At 43.8% G+C, this 25,251-nt stretch overlaps 1 protein-coding gene across 1 annotated transcript; it reads left to right on the top strand.

The window, feature by feature from the left end:
• The first annotated feature begins 1,539 nt into the window (after positions 1-1,539).
• Positions 1,540-24,857, top strand: Ckap2l (cytoskeleton associated protein 2 like). Its single transcript, XM_036186514.1, has 9 exons — positions 1,540-1,576; positions 2,329-2,395; positions 4,373-4,424; positions 8,993-10,239; positions 13,248-13,455; positions 17,634-17,789; positions 21,523-21,583; positions 23,082-23,268; positions 24,632-24,857. The coding sequence occupies exons 1-9, from the start codon at positions 1,540-1,542 to the stop codon at positions 24,855-24,857; spliced, it is 2,241 nt and encodes a 746-aa protein (XP_036042407.1).
• Positions 24,858-25,251: the final 394 nt, after the last annotated feature.

Here is a 25,251-nt window from a genome sequence, read left to right as displayed (position 1 = left end):
ACCCCAGTAAAACTCATTGGTCCACCAAGTTGGACTTTGGTGGTGTCCTTATTTGGTCTGTCATGGAATCCCTATCTGAAGTGAGTAGACATGTGTGCTATGTCTCCCCAGGAAATGTTTTGCCATACAACAAATGGATGTCAGAGTGCCAGGCCCCATGGAACTGGAGTTACAGGCAGTTTTGAGTTGCCTAATATGAATACCAGGAACCAACTCTGGTTGCCTGCAAAAGCAGTACATGCTCTTAACCCTGAGCCATCTCATCCCTTTTTATCATATTAAAAACAACAACAAATAACAAAAAGACCCTTTTGTGATTTTTTTATTGCCCTTCAAACACTCACCTAATTATTCTTATGCATAATGGTGATTCTTCCTTCCTTCCTTCCTTCCTTCCTTCCTTCCTTCCTTCCTTCCTTCCTTCCTTCCTTCCTCCCTCCCTTCCTTCCTTCCTTCCTTCCTTCCTTCCTTCCTTTCTTCTCTTCTCTTTTCTCTGTGATTCTTTTTTCTTTCTAGTGGGCTACCTTGTTGATGTTATTCTATTTAAATAAGCTATTGTTTCCATGTTTGACTTCTATTCTTAGATTTTTCTAATTTTGTTTTTTTAATTTTCTCATTATTGGGAAATCTTTTTTGTTCTTTTTTTTTTTAACTCTTCTAACCCTCTATAACATTCTTCTCCACTCCTCGCCATCTTTTTCCTCTCTTTTCTTTAATCTCTGAATGTTTTTCTGAGAACATTTCCAGAAACAATTTGATCATGGCCTAATCAATGGAGTGATCCTTCAATGTGTTGTGTGATGGCAACTGGAAGGCAGGGAGGGCAGGATGACAGGAAATGAGCGCGTGTTGGGAACTGGTAGGAGGTGGGGGCCTAGTTGATGAACTAGATCATTAGCGGGCTACAACACTGGGGGCTCTATCTTGCCCCGGCCTCTTCCTATACTCCTTTCTGTGCTTCCTGTCCACAAAGATGTAAAGAACAGCATCAACCACACATTCCCTCTGCCAGGATCCTCTGCCCAAGAGAAGAGACCAAGCATCCCTGAATTGAACCCTCTGAAACCGTAACTTGTTTCACTCAGGTACTTGACCACAGAGTGAAAACAATAACGACTACGGACCAATTTCATTTGGCACGCTATTATTTGCAGCCAAAGTCAGCCTAACTGATACAGAGCATTGTTTCTCCCTGTCGTCCAACTGCCACAACTGTCCTTAGCCCAAATCCAGCTACAAGATCTCCTCCGCGCTCCTGACTATCAGCTCCAGCGACCGGCTCCGGCCACGGAAGTGACCCGGCCACTGGGCCGACCTCTCGGAGCTTGTCCCCGCCCCCACACGATCCTCCAATCGCAGCGCCTCGAGGGGGCCCCGGGGCCAACCGCAAGGCGCTGGTTTCCTATTATCCCGCCCTCTCTGCCTTCCGGTTGGCGAATTTCAAAGTCGCGGAACCAATGGGAGCGTCCAGACGCGCGCCCGCTTCTCCTACCAGAACAGGGCGCGCCCTTTGAAGGAAGAAGCTGTCGCCGCGGAGTCATGGTGGGGCCCGGCCCAACTGCCAGCGCAGCCGCGGGTAAGTGTGGTCGCCAGCCTCCCGCAGAAGCTGCCAGGCCGCCCCGTGCCTGCTTCAACCTGCCCCGGGCTCGGATAGGTTCGGGACGCTGGACCCGGGTCATACAGCGAGGAGCGATGCGCTCCGTTGCCGCCTGTTGGACACCCAGGCATTGATGGCTATGGCCGGAGTCAGGAGGCTGGTTCTGCCTCAGTCCGAGTCTCTGCACCTCTGCAGGTCGACTGATAAAATGTGCGCTGTCTGGAGGTTGATTGATAAAAATGTGGGCCGAGGCGTAAGGATGCTGTGGACCCTGATCTCTGTGACAGGCCTGGAGCCCTTGGTAGCTCTTCAGAATGCCCCACCCCCATGTCACCTTCAAGATGCATGCGGTGTCGTCACTCATGAGCTCTGTTTGTTGTTCTGTACCCCGTCCTAGACGCTGCTTGCTCAAGGGTTAGAAACTCTTGCTTTCAAATCCTGGTTTTGCTGCCTATTAGTGGGTAAAGTTAATCATGTCACTTACCCTCTCAAACAGCAAAATACCTCATAGGATGACTGTGTTACTGTAAACAGCTTACTAACAGCTTGGCACCAAGCTGATGCCATTTGGTGTTTATATTAGTTTGAAAGCAAAGGATAACAGGACTGGCTTTGACTTTCCCAAAGCCCAAATAGCTACCGGGACGTATTATATTTCAGGACGTAAAGGAACTGGTTAAAACCTCAAGTTGAGTTTCTGTTGTTTGCTCTGTTGTGTCCACGTTTTGCAGAAGAACGATGGAGAAAGCTCCAGGAGTACCTGGCAGCCAAGGGAAAGCTGAAGGACCCGAACACCAAGTGAGTTCACCTCCCTGTAGTTTGTTTTGTTGCCCTGGTTGCTAATAGCAATGAACAGTAACACCAACCCTTTTGTTTCCGGTCTGTTTGACCTGTATGGTGAGCCTGTAATAACAGAAGGAATATTTCAATCCAGGCATGATTTAAAAAAAACAAAAACAAAAAACCCCACCTGGGTGGTGTCCTGTTGGCAGAGATTTACGCATTATTTAAGCATTATTTTTTTTCCAATACCAAAGGAAGAAAGGATTACAGTATCACCTACCTCACTGGAAGCTTTTCTGTCTGGTTCCTTCCTTTTTCTGGGAAGATTGGTCCCCAGGAAAGCAGTTTTTGATCAAGGAGGAAACTGGTTCCAGTGTTTGCTTACTAAAGCATGAGCATTGGTTATAGCCAGTCCACAATAGTGGCTCCCCAATATCCTCCAACTTGGTGATGTCCTTTGATGTCCTCCTGGCATACATTTGAGGTGGACAGAACAAGACCCCTTTACCCTTTTCTCAGCACCATACCATCTTTGTCCTGTTATTTCTCTCTCTTGATTAGCATAGGTATATTTTCATTTAGGTGACTCAATTGTGTGTGTGTGTGCCAGAGGGGGATGTTGGTTGTCTGCTCTATCGCTCTTCCCCTGTTCCCGTAAGGCAGGTTCTCCCACTGTCTGAAGCTCACTGTTTAAGTTAAGCAGGCTGGCCAACACTCTCCTATAATCCACCCATCGCCACCTCTAGTGCCTAGGGTTAGAGGTACATTCATCCATGCCTGATTTTTATGTGGCTGCTGGAGATCTGGACTAAGGTCCCCAGGAGCACAGCAAGTGCTCTTACCCCTGAGCCATCTTCCTAGGCCAGGTGATTTTTACCTTGGGTTTTTCCTCACCTCTACTTCCTTGATTGAATGAACCCAAATCATTTTCTCAACAAATATTCACTTAGTACCTATAATGTCTCTCTCCTTCCCTCCCTCCCTCCCTCTGTCTGCTTCTCTTCCTTCTTCCTCCTTCCCTCCCCCTCCCCTATGAATGGAATTCAGGCCTGTCACGTGCTATGCAACAAGCACTCCACCACTGACATATATTCCCCAGGCCTGTCAATCACACTTAATGCAGAAAGATGCAGAACTTACTAAGGCAGAGACATCCCTGCCCTCCATGGCTTATGCTCATCCATCTCTGTTCATCTTGGGTCTCAGTCCATGGAGATTGAGTCCTTCTCAACTCTACTCTGTTCTTTTATTTCACTAGCTAGACTTCAACTTCATGTTACATCCTCATAGGTACCAGACTCGCAGATGTTCTGGTCCCTTCCATGAATGCTGTAGTGTTTACATGTAATGTATGCACATCCTTTTATAGACTTGAAATCATCTGCAAGTTACTTATGATTCCCAGTACAATGGAAATGCCATAGAAAGAGGTTTGGTTTAGAGAATAAGGAGGGTAAAGTCTACATGTTCGGTATGAATGCAGTTTTGTTTTTCATATATTTTTTTAATCAAAGGTTAGTTGAATCATAAATGTGGAACCCATGAACTGGAGACTTGGTTATATACAAACCCCTCTCCCCCTCTGAAAAACACTAAAGACATGTAGAGCAAGGAAGTTTCTCAATGAAACTTCTCTCTCATGTCTGGCCCTCAATATTCAAAAGTTGATGCTCAAAGAAGACTGTAATTATGAAGAAGCCACATATATTTCCTTAATAGTATTAGAATGCTCCATTTGTACATAGAATATCCTAAAAAAAAAAAATCACAAAAGGAATTGGTAAGAGCGGCTGTGGTCTTTGGGGAAGGGAATACAGGGCCAAGGAAGGGAGAGTAAGGATACTTTTTTATTAAGTAATAATTTTGATTTATTTTACCCTATACAGAAATTTTATTGGTTTAAAATCCTAATCATAATGTTTTAATCACTATTCTTCCTAGCTTTCCTGATTCTTCCATACCAAGGATTAATTTTATTTTTATCTTCCATAGGCCTTATCTAAAAGCCAAGAATAACTGCCCCAAACCACCATCTTCCAAATATGTAAGTAAACAGTCCTATGAAAAGGTTGTTTATGTAATTTAACATTCAACCCAGAACTCTTTAGGATAAAATAAAGTACTGGACCAAGAAGCCTAAATCAAAATATCTTGTAAAACTCAAGAACGTAGAATACCTGTCTTTCTGTCTTAGTTTGGGTTTCTGCTGCTGTGAAGAGACACCATGACCACAGCAGCTTTTATAAAGGAAAAACATTTAATTGGGGTGGCTTACATCTTGAGAGGTTTAGTCTGTTATCATCATGGTGTGCGACATGGTGACAACATGTACTCAGATGTGGTGCTGGAGAAGGAGCTGAGCATCCTACATCTTGACTTGCAGGCAGCAGGAAGTGGTGATACACTGGGAATGGCTTGAGTATATATGAGACCTCAAAGCCTGCCCCCACAGTGACACACTTTCTCCAACAAGGCCACGTGCACTAATAATACCACTCTCTTTCAAACTACCACACTGTCCTAGAAAAAAATAGATATTACTGATAATGTTACTGTTGTGCCCGTTTGTATGTGAGACATGGGGTTCAAGACTATATCCTTCGCCCTAATTATACAACCAGTAAGAGCCAAATCCTGTCTCATTCTGTTAGTAAATTCTATTGAATACATGGGGCTACTTAAAGAATATACTGAGTTTTTAGAAATTATTCTGGGAATAGATAAAACCACTGATAAGATATGCATTAATGGCTGGGCAGTGGTGGTACACACCTTTAATCCCAGCACTCAAGAGGCAGAGCCAGTGGATCTCTGTGAGTTCGAGGCCAGCCTGGTCTACAAAGTGAATTCCAGGACAGGCACCAAAACAGAGAGAAACCTTGTCTTGAAAAACTAAAAACTTCTCTAAAAAGAAGCATTTTATGTTGGTTGGTTGGTTGGTTGGTTGGTTGGTTGGTTGGTTGGTTTTTTACTGGGCTGGAGGAATAGCTCAGTTGGTGGATTGCCTGCTCAGCATACACGAAGCTCTGAGTTTATCTCCAGCATTACGTAAGCTAGGTGTGATAGCATATGCCTAAATCCTAACAGTCTAGAGGAGGTGGGAGGATTAATATTGAAAGGTCATCCTTGACTGCGTATCAAGTTCAAGGATAGCCTAGGCTACAAGAGACTCTTGAGAACAAAAGTAGTAAAGTGCTGATACAGGGTACAGCTTGAGTGAATCTTGAAAACCTTATGCAAGGAGGGGAATGAAGAAAGCCAGACACATCCATACAGCAGGCATGCACAAAACAGTCCATGAATCCACCTATTTCCCAGCTCTGCATGGGTGTGGGGGGAGCAGCTCTCAGTGCTAAGAGCTGTGGAGAGAGAAATGGCGAATGACTGTAACAAACCTCTTCTGGCAGTCCATGGGGATGGGTGTACAACCTTGTGAACATTCTAAAACCTACTGAATTGGAGGCTTTAAAATACTAAATTCTATGGCATGTTAATTAAATCTCAAATTTTTGAAGTATAAGCCATTAAAACACGTTGTTGTTTTTTATTTTTATTTATTTATTTTACATCCTGGCCTCAGTTTTTCCTCCCAAACCCTCCACCCCACCCTATCCCTTCTGTGCCCACCCCCACCCCCCCAGTCCACTCTGCCACTTCTGTTCAGGGAAGTGCAGGTCTCCCATGGATATCAATAAAACATGGTATATCAAGTTGCAGTAAGACTAAGCACCTCCCCATGTATTAAGACTGGACAAGGTGACCCAGCATGAGGAGTAGGGTCCCAAAGGCCTATAAAAGAGTCAGAGACAGCCCCTGCTCCCACTGTTAGGAGTCCCATAAGAAGACCAAGCTGCACAACTATAACATATATGTAGAGGGCCTAGGTCAGTTCCTTGCAGACTCCCTGATTGTCAGTTCATTTCTCTGTGAGCCCCTATGAGCCCAGGTTAGTTGATTGTGTGAGTTTTCTTGTGGTGTCTTTGACTGCTCTGGCTCCTATAATCTTTTCTCCTGTTCTGCAGGAATCCCTGAGCTCTGCCAATGTTCAACTGTGGGTCTGCATCTGTTTCCATCAGTTGTTGGATGAAGCCTCTCGGCAACTGGGCTAGGCACCAATCTATGAGTATAGCAGAATATCATTAGGCATCATTACATTGAGATTTTTTTTTTCCCTCCAGTTATATTTGGTTCTATCCTAGGTCTCTGGGTCATCATTTAGACATTTTCATACCAACGTCCCCAGTTTCTCAGTAAACGATGATGTAGAGTTCTGAAGTGAATGTTAGGTCCAAGTGTAACCCAATATAAATATAGCCACATGGTTTACCATCTCTCTCTGCCTCCCATTTCCAACCCTCTTGTATCCCACCCTCAGTAACACCACACACTGATAGAGTTTCAGGCTGGTGTCTCCTTGCCCTGGTGGTTCTTATTAAAGATTTCCTTTATATATTTACCTAGTGAGTGTTGGCAGTGTGATCCAGAGAGCGGTGGTTTGGACCTTCCCATGTCTTCTCTTGGAGATATATGTTCTTTAATATGCCAAATCCTCCTTGCTGAGTAACTGCTTTCACTGTGGACTCTCCAGTGCCCTCTTACTCTTCTGGTTTCTCTCCTGTGAAAAAACATTCTGCTCCAAAGCACCTTGAGCAGAAAGGTTTTATTTGGCTTATATTTTCAGGGCACAGTCTATCACTGAGTGAAGTCAGGCCAAGCACTGATGCAGAAACCATGGAGGAATGCTGCTTTCTGGCTCATTCTCTGGTTCACTCCCAGGCTCATGCTTAGTTAGCTTTCTTTTATTTATTTGTTTGTTTGCTTATTTATTTATTTTTATTTTATTTTGTAGTTAGAGTTTTCCTGCCTGGCTCAGTCAGGACAAATCTCTCTTACCCGCCAGTCCCACAGTCGCTCAGACCCAACCAAGAAAGCACACAGAAACTTACATTGTTTACAAACTGTATGGCTGTGGCTGGCTTCTTGTTATCTGCTTCTTCTATCTTAAATTAACCCATTTCTGTTAGTCTATACTTTGCCACGTGGCTTGTGGCTTACCAGTGTCTTTACACGTTGCTTTTCATGGCGGCGGCTGGCGGTGTGTCTCTCCAGCCTTCTACTTCCCAGAATTCTCTTCTCTCTTGTCCCACTTATGCTTCCTGCCTGGCCACTGGCCAAACAGCATTTTATTTATACAGAGCAATATCCACAGCATTATTTATTTATTTATTTGGTTAAGCAGTCTGGCTTCAAACTCAAGAGATCCACCTGCCTCCAGAGTGTTAGGATTAAAGGCATTGCCACCACACCCCACACCCAGCTATTAGCTAGCTTTCTTTTTTTTTTTTTTTTTCTTGAGCTGAGGCTCGAACTCAGGGCTTTGCACTTACTAGGCGGGTGCTCTACACTGAGCTAAATCCCCCACCCCTTAGCTAGCTTTCTTATACCACTCAGGACCCCTTACCTGCCTAGGGACAGTGTCACCCCCAGTCAATCAAGACAAGCTCTCACAGACATGGCCACAAGTCAGTCTGATTTGAGCAGTTTTTCAATTTAGAGTCCTTCTTCTCAAGTTCAAGCTAACAATAAAAACTGATAAAGATACTTGCTAATTACAAAAAAAAAAAATCTTACCTTAAAATTCTATCTTGACGTTTGTGCGTGCTCGCACATGCAAGCATCTAGATCTGTTTCTTGAACTTTTTCTTTGACTCTTTCTCATCTGTTTGTTTGGTTTATCTGTTCCAGTTAGTTCACTTTTGTTTTATTTTGTTGATATCTTTACATGTATGTTTTCTGTGAGAGAAAGGGTAAAGATTTGGGTGGGAAGAGAGATGGGGGATCTGGGAGGACTTGAGGTAGGAAAACTGTAATCAGAATATGTATATGAAAACAACTTATTTTCAGTGTAAGAAAAAATTCTATCTTGACTTCACAAGTGTGATCTCAATTACCTTTGTTGTTTTGTTTTGTTTTTCTGGGTTTGGCAGTTGTTGAAGGGGAAAGGAAAAGGCACGTGTGAGACTCTCCCCATATTGCAGTGTCCTCACCCTCATATCTTTACCGTCTGATGCTTACAGAGGACACTGATTCATTCCCGGGTTAAAGGTTTACCCAGGCTAGTACCTAACTGGAAAACAATGCACAGTGTGGCTGTACAAGTACAAGGAAAGGCTTGTTGAGGGCTGCCCTGCCACAAGTTATTGTCTTACGAGTTGATGGTGTGTCTGTCACTCCATCCAACTCCAGGCCAGTTAGAGTGTTCTTTATTGGGACATAATGGACATTAAAAAAGTATTCTTTGATGTAGGCAAATTATTTTTTGAAACAGTTTTTTTTTCTTCTTGTTGCTGGTTGTGTTTGTTTGTTTAATTTATTGAATCTGCCTAACTCTGTCGAGTTAAAAAAGACTCTCTCTGTCTTACTTCTAATAGAAACTCAAATTACAAAAATCACCTATATGCAAAGGTAAGCCTTCATATTACAGTATTACAGATTCATCTTTCTTAACTAATATCCTAAGATTGTTTTCTAACATGTGCTTGGGTTATTTCATCATTTTAAAAAGCTATTGTTATGGGAGTTTTTAAATATATTTTTTCTTTGTGTTTTCAGACTCCTGGACCTAAAAAAGATGTTTCTAATCATGCTGCTTTGCCTGTCAAAACCACAAGGCCCATCAACACTAAACTCCAGACTAAGCCAGCTAATGTCACAGGGTCCCGGAAGCCAGAGTTGGAGCCACCAAAACTTGCAGGCAAAAGGCTCACTTCAAGATGTTTTTCTTCTAACCCAGACTGTAAACAGTCCAGTAAGAGCCAGCAGCAGCACAGAGCTACATTGTCTACAATAGGGCTGTCAAAAAAACCCAGGCGGTCCGCTGGTACCCAAGAAGTGAAACCCCAAAAGCAACAGGAAACACATCAAGGAAATGCCGAATGCACTGGTCCTGTGGCTAGGACCCATGTCGAAAACCAATCTTTGAAGGGCTTTCTAGATGACGTGAACAAAGAGAACTTGCCCCTAACATTGCTAGAACCTGGGAAGCCAGATCCTGACTCATACCCCATAAGTAAGCCAAACACTGGCTTCTATAATCAAACCCAGAGAAGTCTGGCTTCTAAACAAATCTTGAGCAAAAGTTTGGTTAACCGTACTGTTCTGAAAGACAGAGCCAACAAACAGTGTGTTAGAAACACACAAGTCAGAGCTCAACCAGTGAAGTCCCAGCATCTCTCTACAGATGCAGATTCTGCACAACCAAGAGAAAAGCCCCCACGAACAGTTCCCTCCCACTTCATTCTGGCCCATAGTAAGACTCAGACGTCAAAGAAACCAGTGGTCAAGGACACACAGGACATAAAGATTAACAGGGTTAAATGTGGAAGACCAAATGAAACTAAGGTTCAGTCACACCCTGCTACTAAACAAAAAGAAAAACATACTAAACCTGGTTCCCAGCCCAGCTTGCTTCAGGGAGGACAGAACAACAGACATCCAACCATCAAGCAGAATCAAAAGACTGTGCAGCCTTGTCTTGGACCCCGGACGTCATGCATTCTGCAAAAGTCAAGAGCTATAAGCCAGAGGCCTAATTTGACTGTTGGCAACTTTAATCCAGTCATTCTAAGCACCCCTAGCATAAGAGCAAATAAAGCCCATAACAATAAATGCAATAACATCTTTCAACAAAAAGCACAGACTCTGGACTTCAAGTTTAAAAAGGTTCTTCCCCAGAGCCAGTTTCTGAACAAGACTGCTCCCAAAACAAAAGCTGGTACAGCAACCACGAGTAGGAAGGAGGCCGCAAGCGCTACCCAGACTCATCCACGTGTTACAAAGACAGAAGTAGAGGATCGGAGGTACTTTGCTTTAATTCTAAGATATTGCAATTTAAGATGACTACTGTAGCTCAGTGATAAAGCACTTAAGGTGTGAGGCCCCAAATTCAACCCCCAGTACGACCAACAGATATACACATTTTTATATGTGCATATACATTTGGTTGAGAAATAGTTCCTACGTGGTTTATAGCTAGAGCCTGAAATGGTATGAAACTATAATAAATAGCTTAACAAAACTAAGTGACCCACCAGTGTTTTATAAATCGTTCTCTATAATTGTCTATAAAGTTGTTTTGTAAAAATGGAAGTGGAGTAGAATAGGTGAGCAGGAAATAGGAGTTGCCAGTATGGATTAGTCCCCCAAGAAGTGTCCTGCAGAGACTGGAAAGCAGCAGAACAGGACAGGCTGAAAGGAGCCAGAGTAGTAAGTTCACATAGCTAGGAAGGAAGAAGTCGGTGATGCAGTTAGCAGAGGAGGAATGGGAAGCTTCCATGAGCATGAGTGGGCCAGGCCTGGGAAGGTAGGCTGAAGCAGGAACCCTGGTCAGAAGCCGTATGCACGTGTTAGAAATTGAGACCCGGGGTTGCTGGGGCTCGGTGTTGTACATGATGCTTGAGGTGAGCCAAAGGATTTTGTCCTCTTTCTGCCCAAGACCAGTCACAGTCCCAGAATGCAAGTGAGCCTCCTTACTTGTGTAGACCCGGTTGGAATAGAACATAGACTCCTGACGAGAGTGAAAGAGACATAAAATTAGATGGTGGCTGAAAGTTGACGCAATCTGAGGGGGGCCAGGATCTGGTCTCGGAACAGAGTCTTCTGCCTTCTTAGAGAGAAACTTAATGTTTGGTGATGTGGTTGAGAGGGTAGGGCTAGGGTGGCCATTTAAAAAGAAGGTCGGGGAAGCACTTCCATCAGCGAGACTTGAGGCTGACCAGGAGGAAGAAGAGTGCAGAAACTGAGGGTGATGAGTGACAAGTTGGTGTCTGTCTAGAACCCCCAGCCTGGCTCACGGATTTGCCATGTGACAGTGTGCAGCATGTTGGAAGTGTCTGGTCACAGAAGGAATAGAGCCTGTGGGAAGGGTTAGATCCATCCACTCGTGATGCATGTTCTCCCATCGCCTGCATTGTGCCAGGCTCAGGTGGGCAAGGAAGACCACCACTACCTCTACCCTTAGGGAGCTTGTAGTTTGGGGTATACATGGAAAGTTTAGAGAAGTTAATCATGGCATTGAAGTCCTAGGAGTATGGTGATTTTAGAAGGGGAGATTTTCTTCATTATAATTATAAGGAGACTATGGAGATAGGAAGAATGCTCGGGACTGGGGGAAATAAAGATCATGTTTCTGAGCTTTGTCAGTGTGGAGATCGTAGGATTGCCTCTGCTTTGTTAGTGTGGAACGATCGTGACTACGCTAAGCACTGCAGATAGTAAGATCACTTATCTTCTAGATAGAGTCAGAAAAATGACAGTTAATAATTTTCATTTATTTATAATTACTGAATTCTGAAAAAGGCAAAACCATAAAGACAGAAGGCAGTCAGTGATTCTCAGGGACTGGAGACTATTGGTAAGCTTGGCTGTCTGAAGAGATTTGGGCCTGGATTGTATCTTGATTATAGTTACAGTCGAGTGGTCTTGTGTGTTTACACCCACAGAATAACACACTTCAAAAAGGTGAGTTTTACCACACTGTTATTGAAAGCTGTGTGTGCCAGGCTCTGTGCTAGGCACTGGACATCCGGTTCTGCCTTCACAGAGCTTGTGTCCTAGTGGAGGAGACATAATATGGACATGTTGATTAACTAGGACAAGATAATTGCAGATCATTACTCTTCAAGTAAGAACCATTCGAACGGAGGACAGAAGATGCAAGGCCCTGAGGCAGGAATGAGCCTGGATCAGGAAACTGAAAGGATGTCAGAGCTCTACCAGGGCAGTGAGGGAGAGGGCCATGGTGTGGAGCTGGAAAGGGTGGCAGGACAGCCCTAGAAAACATTGTTAATTTTGTCTCGGGAGCAATGGGAAGTTGACAGTCTACTGTACATTCTACTGATAGATGCTATGGGCAGAGAGAGACAAGGGTTAGGGTTTGCTTTACATTTCAGACAGAAGGTGATGTGTGCAGCTTGGCATGGTGGTCAGGTGGACAGTACCAACACTAAATCCTTAATGTGTCCGACATAAGGGAAGCAACCACTCAAGGACAACTCGTGAGTTTAGGGCCTACTGTTGGTCAAATAAGGGAATTAGGAAGGGACTTGGGGTGAATATCAAGAGCTTTGATTGGCACAGTATTGAGCTGAAATCCTGCTAGACAATAAATAAAAGGTACAAATGAGGCAGTGGGTTTAACATGGTTTGGGGCTCCATGGAGTGTCTGAAATCTGAAATGGGCATTTTCTGGTTATTGATACACAGTTGTGGTATAACCAATCCAGACACTTGGTGTCTACATCCATCCCCTACCCTCCAAAATAAGTCTGTTTGCTTAGAAGTGGGAATGGAGAAAATGTGAGTAGTGGCAGGAAGTCCGCACTAGACCTTGGCACTGTCAGAAGATTATCGATTAAAGAAGAAAGGGGCATGTGTGGTCGGAACACTAAGGCACTGGGCGGAAGTGGGTTCCGATGAGCACCAAGGCCCTACTGAAGATATAATGCAGGTTTGGGGGGTCTGGGTGGCCAGAAGCTTCCGGTGGCAGAAATAGAGTGCTGAGGTGTCTTAAGGACAGGTGGTGTCCAAGGCAGCACACGAGGAAATGAAGACTCGGAGGGAAAGACTGAAAAGTAAGCAGAAGTCAGGTATTTACACACTGAAGCTCCAGTCGGTCCTCCGCAACCCCAACAGCTCTAAGTGGCGTAGTCATCCCAGCATGGCCATCTCCCATTTGTGGATTGTTCTTCCTTCTGCCTCCTGACCTTGTCTGTGTGGAAGGTTCAGTTATACTCAGTCTCTGCCTGTCGTCTGTCTTAGAAATGTTAAGAGGGAAAGCACTAACTCCCCTCCCCCAATCATGTTACAGGAAACAGCTGGAAGAATGGCAGAAATCTAAGGGGAAAACCTATAAACGCCCTCCCATGAATTTGAAACCAAAAAGAAAAGTCATAGAGGAAATGAACATTTCGTTCTGGAAGAGCATTGAAAGAGAAGAAGAAGAAAAGAAAGCTCAGTTGGAGCTGTCCAATAAAATTCACAGCACTCTGACAGAGTGTCTGAGGCTCATTGAGGAGGTGAGTGAGAGGAGAAAACTGCAGAGGATGACCTGCAATCAGTCCTCGTGCTTAGAAGTGTTCTTACAGAGCAGAGGAAATAGTCTTCACCTCGACAGAAACCCAGCCACTCTTTCAAGTATAGAGAAGAGAGATAGTAGCAGTAATACTGATGAAACACTGCGGTGGCAGCCCAGAGATGTTAGCAAACTAACCTAGGCCATTTGGCTCCGGGGGAGCTTTCTCCAGGTGACAGGGTCCAAGGAGTAAACAACATTCAGATTGAAGTCTAAGTCAACATGCAAGGCTTTCTTCAAATTGGAATTTCCTAAATAGTTTTGGTTGGGGGCTCTTTAAAGATTTATTCATTTTTATTTTATGCATATGGGTGCTTTGCGTGTATAGATAGCTGCATCCTGTAAATGCAGTGCCCATGGAGGCCAGGAGAGGGCATCAAATCCCCTGGAACTGGAATTTCAGATGATTGCCACCCACCGTATGGGTGCTGGGAACCAAACCCTGGTACTCTGGGAAAGAAGCTAGTGCTCTTAACCACTGAGCCATCTCTCCAGCTTCCCTAAGTACTTTTGGTAGCTAGAAATGGTATCTGAATTGTATCTTGAAGTCTACAGATCAGAATAAAGTGAGTGGTAAACAAAGTGTCAGAAACTTAGGCAATTACCTTAATGAAAATGCACTAATAAAAATTGATATGCTTGCCCTCTAGACAGAGAGTGAAAAAGTAGAAGTCATCGTGTTGTGGTAGCGTTGGAGTTGGGGAAAGGGCAGGAGGGCTATTATTTTAATGTTTCTCACTGCAGGGAACATTATTTCTCCTTTGTGGAATTGAACTTCAGAGGTTTGCTTGTTTACATGGGTACATTCTTTTGTGTGTAGAGAGGGTAGGTGCACTCATATGCAGGCCAGGGGACCGTCGCAAGTGCCATTCTCGAGCACCATCTTCCTTGTTTGGAGGATAGGAATTGGTTTGGTTTGGTTTGGGTTTTGTTGTTGTTGTTTGTTGTTTTGAGGGAGGGTCTCACAGGCCTGGACCTCCAGAGTAGGCTAGGCTGGAGGCTGTCTGGCTATGAGCCCCAGGGATCTGTCTACACCTCCCTGGTGCTGGGATTGCAAGCATGCACTACCAGTCCCAGCCTTTGGGAGGTTTCTGGCTATTGGACAATGTCCTTCTACATGAGCACACTTACCAACTGAGCCCTGCCCTATGGCCCCATGCACTTTTTGTTTGTTTGTTTGTTTGTTTGTTTGTTTGTTTGTTTTGAGGCAGGGTTTCTCTGTGTAGCCTTGGCTGACTTGGAACTCACTCTGTAGACCAGGCTGGCTTTGAACTCAGAGATCCACCTGCCTCTGCCTCCCGAGTGCTGGGATTAAAAGTGTGCCCCCCCCCACCCTGTACCATCTTAATATTAAAATAATTTCAAAAAGTAATACAGATGAGTGAGCAGAACCCCGTCCACCCCACCCTGCTCCTTGAAGGTGGTGATCACCCGCTGCTGGCTGTCCCTCCAGTTTTCAAATATGTACATACTGTATCCATACATAGAGAAGAAGGCAGATCGCTTTGTCTTGCAAGTTGCCATTATCTTACTTGACATTTTATATATGTTTTCCTAGTCTCAATCAAATAAGTTGGGTGTTTTCCCTTTTTTCTACACTCTGAAAATAGTTTGTGCATCTTTTCACATGATTGTTTCATGTTTCTTGGGCTGAATATATAGTGAATTTGTGCCTTTTTTTTTTTTTTTTAAATCACTTATTGCACTTGAGAGGCCAAGACAGGAAGATCACAGATTCAAGGCCAGCCTTGAGTGAGCATAAAAAGTTCATAGCCAGCTTCAAATACATAGTGAATCCTATCAAAAAGCTAAAGGGGAGGGGATCAGATTTGCTGGAGATTTCTCTGATCTATTTAAAGGTTAGAAAATCTTTTGGATTCCAGTAATTGGTTTTTTTTTTTTTCTCCTTTGTCCATATCTATACCTAACCTGTCAATTGTTATTCTTAGCTTCTAGTTAAAAGCTTGGACGAGTTAATCAATCTAAGTTTCTTATAAATATGATAAATGCTATAAAATTGCCTCCTGGTTTTTCTTTCTAGTATCTGTCATATTTAATAGTCTTATCAGCTAAGGTCATATCACAAAAACAGAATGCCTTTCTCCAGCACACCACCTTACAGAAATCCTCATGTGTTCTATCCAAAAGTTTCCTGAACTCTGTCTGGTTTTGGATTTTATGGAGGCTTCATTACATATGCATGATTGGTTACCTTGACCTACATTAGGCCATTAATTATCAGCTTACCCTTCAGTCCCTCCCCAGAGGCCGAGGGTAGGAGGACTGAAGCCCGCATCCCTCTGATTCTGTTTGCCAGCTGTCCTGGGACCAGCCATCATCCTGAGTCTACCTAGGGACTGCCAGTCATCAATTAATTATTAGCATGCAAAAGACTTTGGAGGGTCCAAGGATTTTAGGAGTTACATGCCAGAAAATGGAGAAAGACTTCATATGTAGTTCACAATATCACACTAGAAGAGGTGAACAGGAGAAAATAGGATTCCAACTTCTACTAGGGTGTACCACCCAACAAATGCAAGTGTAATGACGAGAGGAGGGAGCCTGTGGGCCTGGGGCTCAACCTTGAGGACCGACCACTACCCCATGGTGCTCTGAGCTCAGTGATGTGAAAATGACTGTAGGGTGGGGGATGGCTGGGACCAGCTGCTGTCCCTGGTGAGGGACTATTACTGGGGTGACAAAAGCACATGGAAAAACTGTCCTTCACTTGGGCAGTCTCCCTCTGGTCTCCTCTGTGGGCAGGGCCCAGCCAGAGCCACTGTCCAACACAAAGCTTTGTAAGGTTGCAGCCCCAGCGTCAAGACACAGGACGAAAGTGGGGTTTGAGCTAAGTTGAAGTAGTTCACTGAGTAGCTGGCTGATACCCGATGCCTTCTCATTGCTTTCCGTTTGTCTCTAACTCTAGAATTTCTGTTCGGAGTTCTTTAACTCAAAACTTACCTTAGAAGCATAGCTTTGCATTTCATGCTTACAGTGGTCTTCTCTTACAGGTGTTAGTTTCTAACTGTATTGTGAGTGGTCAAGTCGCCTTCTCTGGATTCTCCTCGATGAAATTTTAGTTGTTTTAATGACTGATCATTTTTAGTAAACATTACAAAAGTATTTAAAAATAGATGTGACCTTGGGAACTCTGAATTTGGATTTTGTGTTGTTCGCTTCTTTGTTGTGTTCCACTGGGGTGCGGAGGAATCTGTGGTAGCGATGGTCCCTTGCCAGTCTGCTGATACTGTCTTCACCCCGCCCCTCATTTTTTGTGCTAGTGTTCATTCTTTGTTGAGTCATATGGAGCTTTTATAACGTGTTGTTTCCTTAACTGTTGGTGAGGCTAAGCTGGGAGTGTACGTGTTTGTCTCCACGTCTCCAGTGGAGCTTCTGAGGGTAGCTGAACCTAGACTTCTGAGTTTGGTGGCTCACTCTTGCTCCTAGTCCATGTCACAGCCCTGCCCTGGGCCTAAGCCAGAAGCCGTTTCTAAGTCCCTTTGTGTGGAATCTACCTGCATGAATCTCCAGTACACCCACATGTACACATATACCCTGACCTTTGCATACCTCTGCTGCTCTTCATGCATGCTGAGGCTAGTCATATGGAGAGTCTAGCCTTGACTCACTGTCCACATTACTATGAATATGTGGTTTGGTGCCTGTCCTGGATCTTGCTCTGTAGACGAGGCTGGCCTCAAACTCACAGAGATCAACCTGGTTCTGCCTCCCGAGTGCTGGGATTAAAGGCGTGAGCCACTGCAGCCACTACCCTGCTTGAATATTTTTAATATGTAAGAAGTATTTATTACTCTATATCTTGATTCTGTTTGGGTCTTTCATGCCATAAAAATATAGAACATATTCTTTACCTTATGCTGTGGTAAATGTTTTTTTTTTTATCTACTCTGCCTTATATAACTCTTAAAATTTAAAGGCTAATGTTAAAATTTTTTTAAATGTACAATTAAAATGGGGACAGTTATGTATTTATTTTACATTTACTATACCTCAATAAAACTGAAATTTTAACTTCAGAAAAATTAATGATCATACTTTCAGATATATGAGAGTTAATAGTGAACTAAAGTTGTAATAATCATTTTGTATTTTCTTTTCCAGGGTGTATTTCCTAATGAAATATTTACCATTGTGTCAAGCATTCCTGAGGCTGAAAAATTTTCCAAGTTCTGGGTCTGCAAAGCAAAGTTCCTAGCAAGTAGAGGTCCCTTTGATGCTATTGGACTGTACGAAGAGGCCATTAGAAGTGGGGCCGCAGTGAGTATCTTGGATGGGGGACCTAAAAATCCCTTTGTGTGCTTTCTTTGGTGTTTGCAATGAGATGGCTCTAGACTGTGGTGGTAAACTTCCATTCTTCGGGTTGAGAAGGGGATAGGGTAAAGATGGTCAAAGTGTGTCATATGCACGTGTGGCGATGTCACAGTGAACCCTGAAACCCATTGTTTTGTACATTTAATGCATACTAGCGAAAACCTACTTCACTTCGTAAGGCAGTCACAGGGTCCAGGTAGAATATAGTCTTTATCAAGCATCACTAAATTATTTCTTAGAAAGCAGGGTCACACTTACACCAGTAGAATTTTGGTTTTCTTGTCAAGTACCCATGTCTCACTTAGCACCAATTGCAGAAACCAGCAGTTTTGGAAGTAACAGTGGAAAGTTACAGTAGTATCAAGATAGTTAGAATAGTTAGAAAGAACTTAAATTCAGGACATCACTAACCCAGAGTCCTTATATCAAGAAGCTTACTAATTCTAGAAGCAAGCAGAGACCACCGTTTGCAGGTTTATTTAATGAAGAGTGTATCAAATCACCTCCTAACTCTTCTTGCTCAGATGTCATTCCCCCCTTCCTGCCCTGTGGTACCCATTTCCATGGCTGCTCAGAGTTGTACATCTACACCGTTTGCTCAGTTTCATCCAGTTATGTCTTTCCTCACCCCGCCCTCTTCACATTTCCTACTTCCCAGAACAAACTGATTCCATTTTTACCTCTGTGTTTTCAGAAAATATGCTTATGTTGCTGTTTCTGCTTTTAGACATAATTTGTGACCTCACAGATGAGGACCCGGCTGTAACCTCCTTTTACATAGATTTCCCCGTGTCTACTGCCTCACACACATCAACAGCTCTGTCTGTCCTTTGTGGACCTTTGCCATACTCTATGCTTCCACTAACGCCATATGGAAATTCTGTCACTTTGTGTCCATATTGTTAGACCTATGTAAGAAATACATGGTGGGGCTGGAGAGATGGCTCATTGGTTAAGAGCACTGACTGCTCTTCTAGAGGACCTGGGTTCAATTCCCAGGAACCACATGGCAGCTCACAACTGTCTGTAACTCCAAGATCAGACACACATGCAGGCAAAACACCAAGGCACATAAAATACAAACAAATAATTTAAAAAAAAAAGAAAGAAATACATGGCTGAATATGCACTGTGATTGCTTTGCCTTTCAAACACATCTACTTTTCCTAGAATTAATTAGTTATTTATTTTGCCTATGCTCGGTTTTCTGAGTGTGTCTTATACAACTAATTTTCATGTTCTTGAATTTTCTAAATAATGTCAAGACTTCAGGTATTACTGGTTTACTTATCTTAGAGACCCCTCTAGTTTATTCCCACGTGGACAGGTAGCTCTCAGCTCCCGTCTGCACCGGCTGTCCTGGCCGTCTTCCCCATCCCTGGCAGACACACTCCACTCCTCAGTACTCTTCCCACTCTTACCGTTGTTTTAGTCTCCATTGTTCATTGAAGGGTTTATTCAGATGCTGGTGAAGTTGGGGTATATGATTGGAAACGTGTATTAAAAACCATGGAGACTGGGAAGGTAGCTCATTCAATAAAGTGCCTGCTGAACAAGCATGAAGACCTGAGTTTGATTCTTAGCGCCCATATAAAGTAGCAGTCATGGTGGCACACACTTATACTCCCAGCACTGGCGAGGCAGAGGCAGCTGGATCCCTGGAGCTTTCTAGCTGGCCGGCCTAACCTAATTGATGGCTCCCAGATCCTAGTGAAAGATGCTGTCTCAGCATGGCAGATGGTTCTTTAGGATTGGCAAAGACTATACACATGTGCACACACACACATACATACACACTGAACATGGATGCATACACACACACACACACACACACACACACACACACAAGCTCTAGCCACATGTATGGGGCTTCCCAGCAGGGTGATCTGGCCGGCTGCACTGGCTGGTTGGAGACCCCTCGGTGTCAGTTTCTTCAGGTCTTTCTCTTCAGCTCGTCAGATTATCTAGGGGTGGTTCTACCAGCCTCCCTGTGAGCTAGAAACTGTGCTGCCAATGTTGGCGGTCTCCTCAGCCTGGAGATTTTTTTATCCTGTTTTCATCTAGTTACCCACCAAGTCTTAGATGATGTCCCTTGGGAATATGAGAATATGTCCCAGTTTTCTGTTAGGGTGAAGGTGGTAGGGCACAAGCACCAGGCTGCAGGGGGCTGGAGTCTAGGGTAGACTTGGAGGTCTGAAACTCGGTGAGCAGAGGCCTCCCTCCTGCCCTTGAGTTCAGAAGCTCTGGGATACACAGCAGGGTTTTCCTCAGCCATACTCCAGCCCAAGATTCGGCTCTCTCAGACAGTAGACTGTCCTCTCCACTATTCCAGCTCCCAAAATCTTGTTGTTTATTCTCTCCTGTGCCTCTTTTAATCCTTTATTTTCATTTCAGTAGAATTTCAAGAGAAGTTAGAAATAAATGTGTATTTAATCTACCATCTTTAACAGAAGTCTATACAGATGCAAAATATGCTTCATGGAGCTGGGCTTACCCTGTAATCTCAACACTTGGGAGGCTGAGGCAGGAGAATTGTCATGAGTTTGAGACTAGCCTAGTCTACATAGCCTGACTTAGCCTAGACTACAGAGAAATACCTTGTCTTAAAAATTTAATAAGGGTTGGGGATTTAGCTCAGTGGTAGAGTGCTTGCCTAACAAACGCAAGGCCCTGGGTTCAATTCCCAGCTCAAAAAATAATAATAATAAATATGCTTGATGTAAGTATTTTATAATGCAGATTCATTAGTGTATATATGTATATTCCCCACTTCAGAAGCTTACAGCATCACTCGTTCGGCTGGTTTTGTTCTTCGGTTTGAGTTTTATTTGTTTGTTGTTTTTGTTGGAGTGGGTTTTTAGTTTTGTTTTATTGAGACAAATATATGGTTTCACTATGTAGACCAGGCTGGACTGGAACTTCCTGTGTAGACCAGACTGGTCTGAAACTCAAAGATCTACCTGCTTTTACCTCCAGAGTCCAGAGTGCTAGAATTAAAGGACTGTGTTACCATGTTTGGTCAGTGTTTTCTCTCTCTCTCTCTCTCTCTCTCTCTCAATATTCTCAGGGAAAAACAGCAGTTGACTTTGCGGCACACTCTGTGATGTGGTTTGATTTGTCCTGCTGTTTAAGATACATTAACTAAAGAAAGGAGAGAAAGAAGAGGCCAGGGAAAGAAACAGAAAAGAGTAAAAAAATAAAAATTAAAAAAAAGACTGCATCATGGGACTTTGGGTAAAACTCTTCCTTGAGTTAACCTATGGTTCAAGCTTTCTGAAATGCCCATACACCTTCTGTCATGAAAACACATTATATGATGCATTTTCTATCTCTATAGTTAACTTTATGTCTCTAAGCCAGAATCTTTATGTAGGAACACATCTTCAATGATATATAAATTAATGGAAAAAGAAAATGTGATTTAGAGAAAATTATTATAAACAGCTTTGAACACATCTCTTAATGAAATTGAGTGTGCCATCTAATCAACATTTTCTGTTTCTTCGTTTTGCTCATGAATCTTGAGAACTGAACCATTTTAAGTGTGTTTATCTCTGAATAAGCAATTTAAAAAGAAAACATTTTTATTGCAGAAGGTTTATTTGATGGTAAGCAAAGTCCTTAGCTCAGTTTTTCCATGAATGCTTTTAATACCAGTTGTTTATTTTGCTGCCTCCAGCCAATGCAAGAACTACAGGAAGTTCTGAACATTCTGCAGGATCCAAGCAGAAGCACAGAGGGTATGGTTAGTTTTGTATTTGAATTCGTTCCCTTGAGATGTGCAAGTAAAAATCCTTGTGGAGCATGTAGGAGATCAGTGGAATGAGGCCCTGAAACAACTCCCACCTCTTGGTCTTCGTGGCCTGGCCCCCTTTTAGCTGTAATCATCCACTGATTTATTTCTATGATTACAAGTAAATATATGCCCAATGCTGGACAAAAGTTTTGTCCACCACAGCAGCCTGGACTAGTGTGTCCTGCTTTCCTGAAGTCCTCTGTGGGAAAACACAAATGACTCTTTCCAAGAGACGGAGACAAAAGAAAGAGACGCCGTGGTTTAAGTTGTGTGTTTAGTCACCCCTAAGTTACCATCATTCATCTGAACTCATGTCGCCTCTCAAGATTATCTCCTCCTACTTAGCCGTCATGGTCACTATTCAGAACCTTAAAGAATGTGTCCTTGGAAGCAATTGTGCCAAACTCGTGACATATAATAATGTGCAAGACACTTTTTATAGGAATAGGAAGGGAAAGTGTGCCTTGTCTTTAGAAAATAAAATGAGCTCTTATTATCCTAGATGGCAAGTATTTTTCCTTTAAGAATAGATTTAAAGTGGCCATGATGGCTCATGCCTATAATCTGGCTGAGGATTGCCTTGATTCAAGGCCAACCTGGACTACAAAGTAAGACTTTCTTTTTTTCCCAGAGCTGAGGATCGAACCCAGGGCCTTGTGCTTGCTAGGCAAGCACTCAGCCACTGAGCTAAATCCCCAACTCCTGATTTTTTTTTTTTTTTTTTCGAGACAGGGTTTCTCTGTGTAGCTTTTGGAGCCTGTCCTAGATCTCACTCTGTAGACCAGGCTGGCCTCGAACTCACAGAGATCCACCTGGCTCTGCCTCCCGAGTGCTGGGATTAAAGGTATGTGTCACCACTGCCCTGAACACCTTTTAAAAAAGGAGACAGAGGAGGAGGAGGAGGAGATTTAACTAAGGACCGTGAAATCATGGAATAACAGCTAAGGCGCTAGAGGAACAGAGTGGAACTGCCGAGGCTCACCAGGAGACTGTGGCTCAGGCATCTGCTCTCGTGAGAGGGAAGAGGCAATCAGAGTGTGGCCAGTGCTCACAGGAGGTCAGGGATCCACCTTCGACTGGTAAAGATGCCCAGAAGGTGTCTGGAGGGCTGCTTAGTAAGGTGGCCTGATGTCATAGGGCGTTGCCGTGGAGCTTGGCAGGAAAGAGGAGAACTGGAGGAGAGTAGCAGTGGATGGATATGATCAACATACATTTTATAATGTATGAAAGTTTCCAAGAATAAGAAAATACTATTTTTTTAAAATACGGCAAGAAAAAAAAAGAACATAAGTGCCAATTGCAGTCCTGGCTCTTCATTTGCCAAACAGACTCCATGAGGGTCACTGGAAAGTCGCTGTATATGATGCCCTCTTGTTTTACTGATTTTTAGGAATTATTAAATTGTTTAACTCTTACTTCCCTTCCTGGCCTTGTGTACACAGCAGTCACCTCTGACTCGTTAGCTGCTGGAATTAATGTCACATCTGTGGACGAGCTGGCCAAAAAGGAGGAATCTGGGCAGTCATGTCCTTCTCCAACAGAAGGAGAGCAGATTTCGGCAGCTCCACCAATAACCACGGCAGAATGGGATAACCCTGGGATCAAACTGCAGATCGCCCCTCTCCCTAGGTAAGCCAACTCCTCCAGCAGGCTCTTGAGCACAGACCTAACTCTAGTTGAACTCTCGGTTTCCTTCACACCCAGCCAGAGAAGCAGTGGTTGATAGATGCCTCTGCGAAGAGGTTAGGTCAGTGAGGAGTCCCGGAGAGCTCTCAGGACACTGAAAAAGAGGTGAGGATCAGTGCTGAAAGAGACCCAGGATTCATCATCAGTTGGCAAAGATGGCCAAATCACGGTCTTCGGCCCTGAGGAAGGGGCTGAGGAGACTAGAAGTTAGAACCATTGACAGGCAAGTCTACATACATACCGCCCCCTGTTCCACCCTATGAAGACACAACTGCAGTGGAGTCAGGGCTGCAGAGTGGAGCCACACCTTCCTGCATCCAGCCCCACCTCTCCACTGTTATTTGTCCTGCCAGCCTGGCACAGACAGGAATGGAGAGCACTAACCCCCCAGCTAGTGTGGGAGAGAAGGGACGTGTCCAGCCCTGTGAGAACAGTAAGGGCAGCTGAGTATGTTAAGAGACTTCTAGAGGCTTCTGTTTCCTAGGAAGTTACGTTCCAGGCAGAGCCGCAATGTCATTGTAAGGCAGTGTGGCAGTGGATCAAGTTTAGTATCTCTCCTCTGTTTGTGATTCTGAAAGGACTCCACACAGGAGCACCAGCTCGGCGGTTCTGAGCCTTCCTCTCCCCGGAAAGCACAGCTAGACTAACCCCTTAGCTATCACTGCCCCACTGTGGTTGGCTTATGATGCATGAAAGCAGCCAGGCAGTCTAAAGCTCGCCTCCCATTGGCTCCAGAATTATTGTTATAAGCACAATCTAGCAGACCCGGTTCTACATAGGCTAATGCAGCCAGTAGTTTTGTGGATTTTGGACCAGTCATGCATGCAAAGGTCTCTGAATACACTGGGAAGTTTATAAGGAAGATTCCCAGTTGTTCCAGTTTCAACACATGGTTGGTCCAGTATCTTAGTAGATTTTGAGTAGTGTACAGTCAACACTAACAGGACTCTTGGAAGTCACTAGTACAAAGTTTGGTATTAGACCAGATTCCTCAAACCCCTCAAAAGTTTATGAGGTAAACAAATAGCAATTGTAAAGCAGTGAACTTCAAATCTAAACCATTTTCACCCTTCATTCATAAAATCCTAATGCTAACACCATCCAGGAGCATGTATGTGGCCACCACCCAGTACTTCCTGGGCATCCGGGAAAGCCATTGTAGGTTAAGAACTACTGCAGACTTGTCTCCTGGTCAGCTTATGATGAGATGTCGGTTACGCTTCATTATGTGGTAAGAAACACAGAATAAAATCAGAATGTTGCTGTAGCTGTGGAAGCTTTGAACGCGTCCTTTGGTCTCCTTCAGAATATGTGGTGTGCCAGAAGTGCAAGACATGAAGCTCATCACTCCCGTGAGGCGCTCAGCGAGGATCGAACGAGCAGTGGCCCGCTACCCAGAAATGCTGCAGGAGCATGACGTCGTCGTGGCTTCTCTTAACGAGCTACTGGAAGGGGACAAAACAGAGTACTTTGTCTTCCGGGAAAATGAGGCCTTACCTGTGTCACTAGGCTTTGAAGTCCTTGAATCATGATCTTTTAATTTTTTGTTTGTTTGTTTTTGTTTAAATGGGGTTTTTTTTCAGGGCTTGCAAGAGGTAAGAAATGCCCTTGTCAAGATGGCCTGAAATAAATGTCCACTGACACACCATGGCGCAGAAGAGAGACTTGCGGCTAAGGAAGTAATGAATTGGGTTTACTCTCCAATTGTATATCCCACGAAGACTTTTGGTTCATGTGTTTTGTTACATACTTTGTGATAGTTTTACAGCTGATGTACTATAAATCTACTGTAGTTATTTTTCATACCCAAGGCTGATACTGTGGTCTAACTGACTTTCCTCTTAGCATTCACTGTACCCAGGAGGGCAGGTTCCTAGGGTGAGAAGATTTGGGTTTGAAACTAGCTCACAGGGCAGGATGGTCAAA

This window comes from Onychomys torridus, chromosome 4, assembly GCF_903995425.1.
Source record: "Onychomys torridus chromosome 4, mOncTor1.1, whole genome shotgun sequence".
Lineage (NCBI taxonomy): Eukaryota > Metazoa > Chordata > Mammalia > Rodentia > Cricetidae > Onychomys > Onychomys torridus.
This window is presented reverse-complemented; position numbering and strand designations above follow the sequence as displayed.

Excerpts from the sequence above, each read along its gene's own strand:
- Ckap2l (XM_036186514.1), top strand. The coding sequence starts at position 1,540 with ATGGTGGGGCCCGGCCCAACTGCCAGCGCAGCCGCGG. Across the intron at positions 17,790-21,522 it reads CCATTAGAAGTGGGGCCGCA|CCAATGCAAGAACTACAGGA; the intron begins GTGAGTATCTTG and ends TGCTGCCTCCAG. Across the intron at positions 21,584-23,081 it reads TCCAAGCAGAAGCACAGAGG|CAGTCACCTCTGACTCGTTA; the intron begins GTATGGTTAGTT and ends TTGTGTACACAG.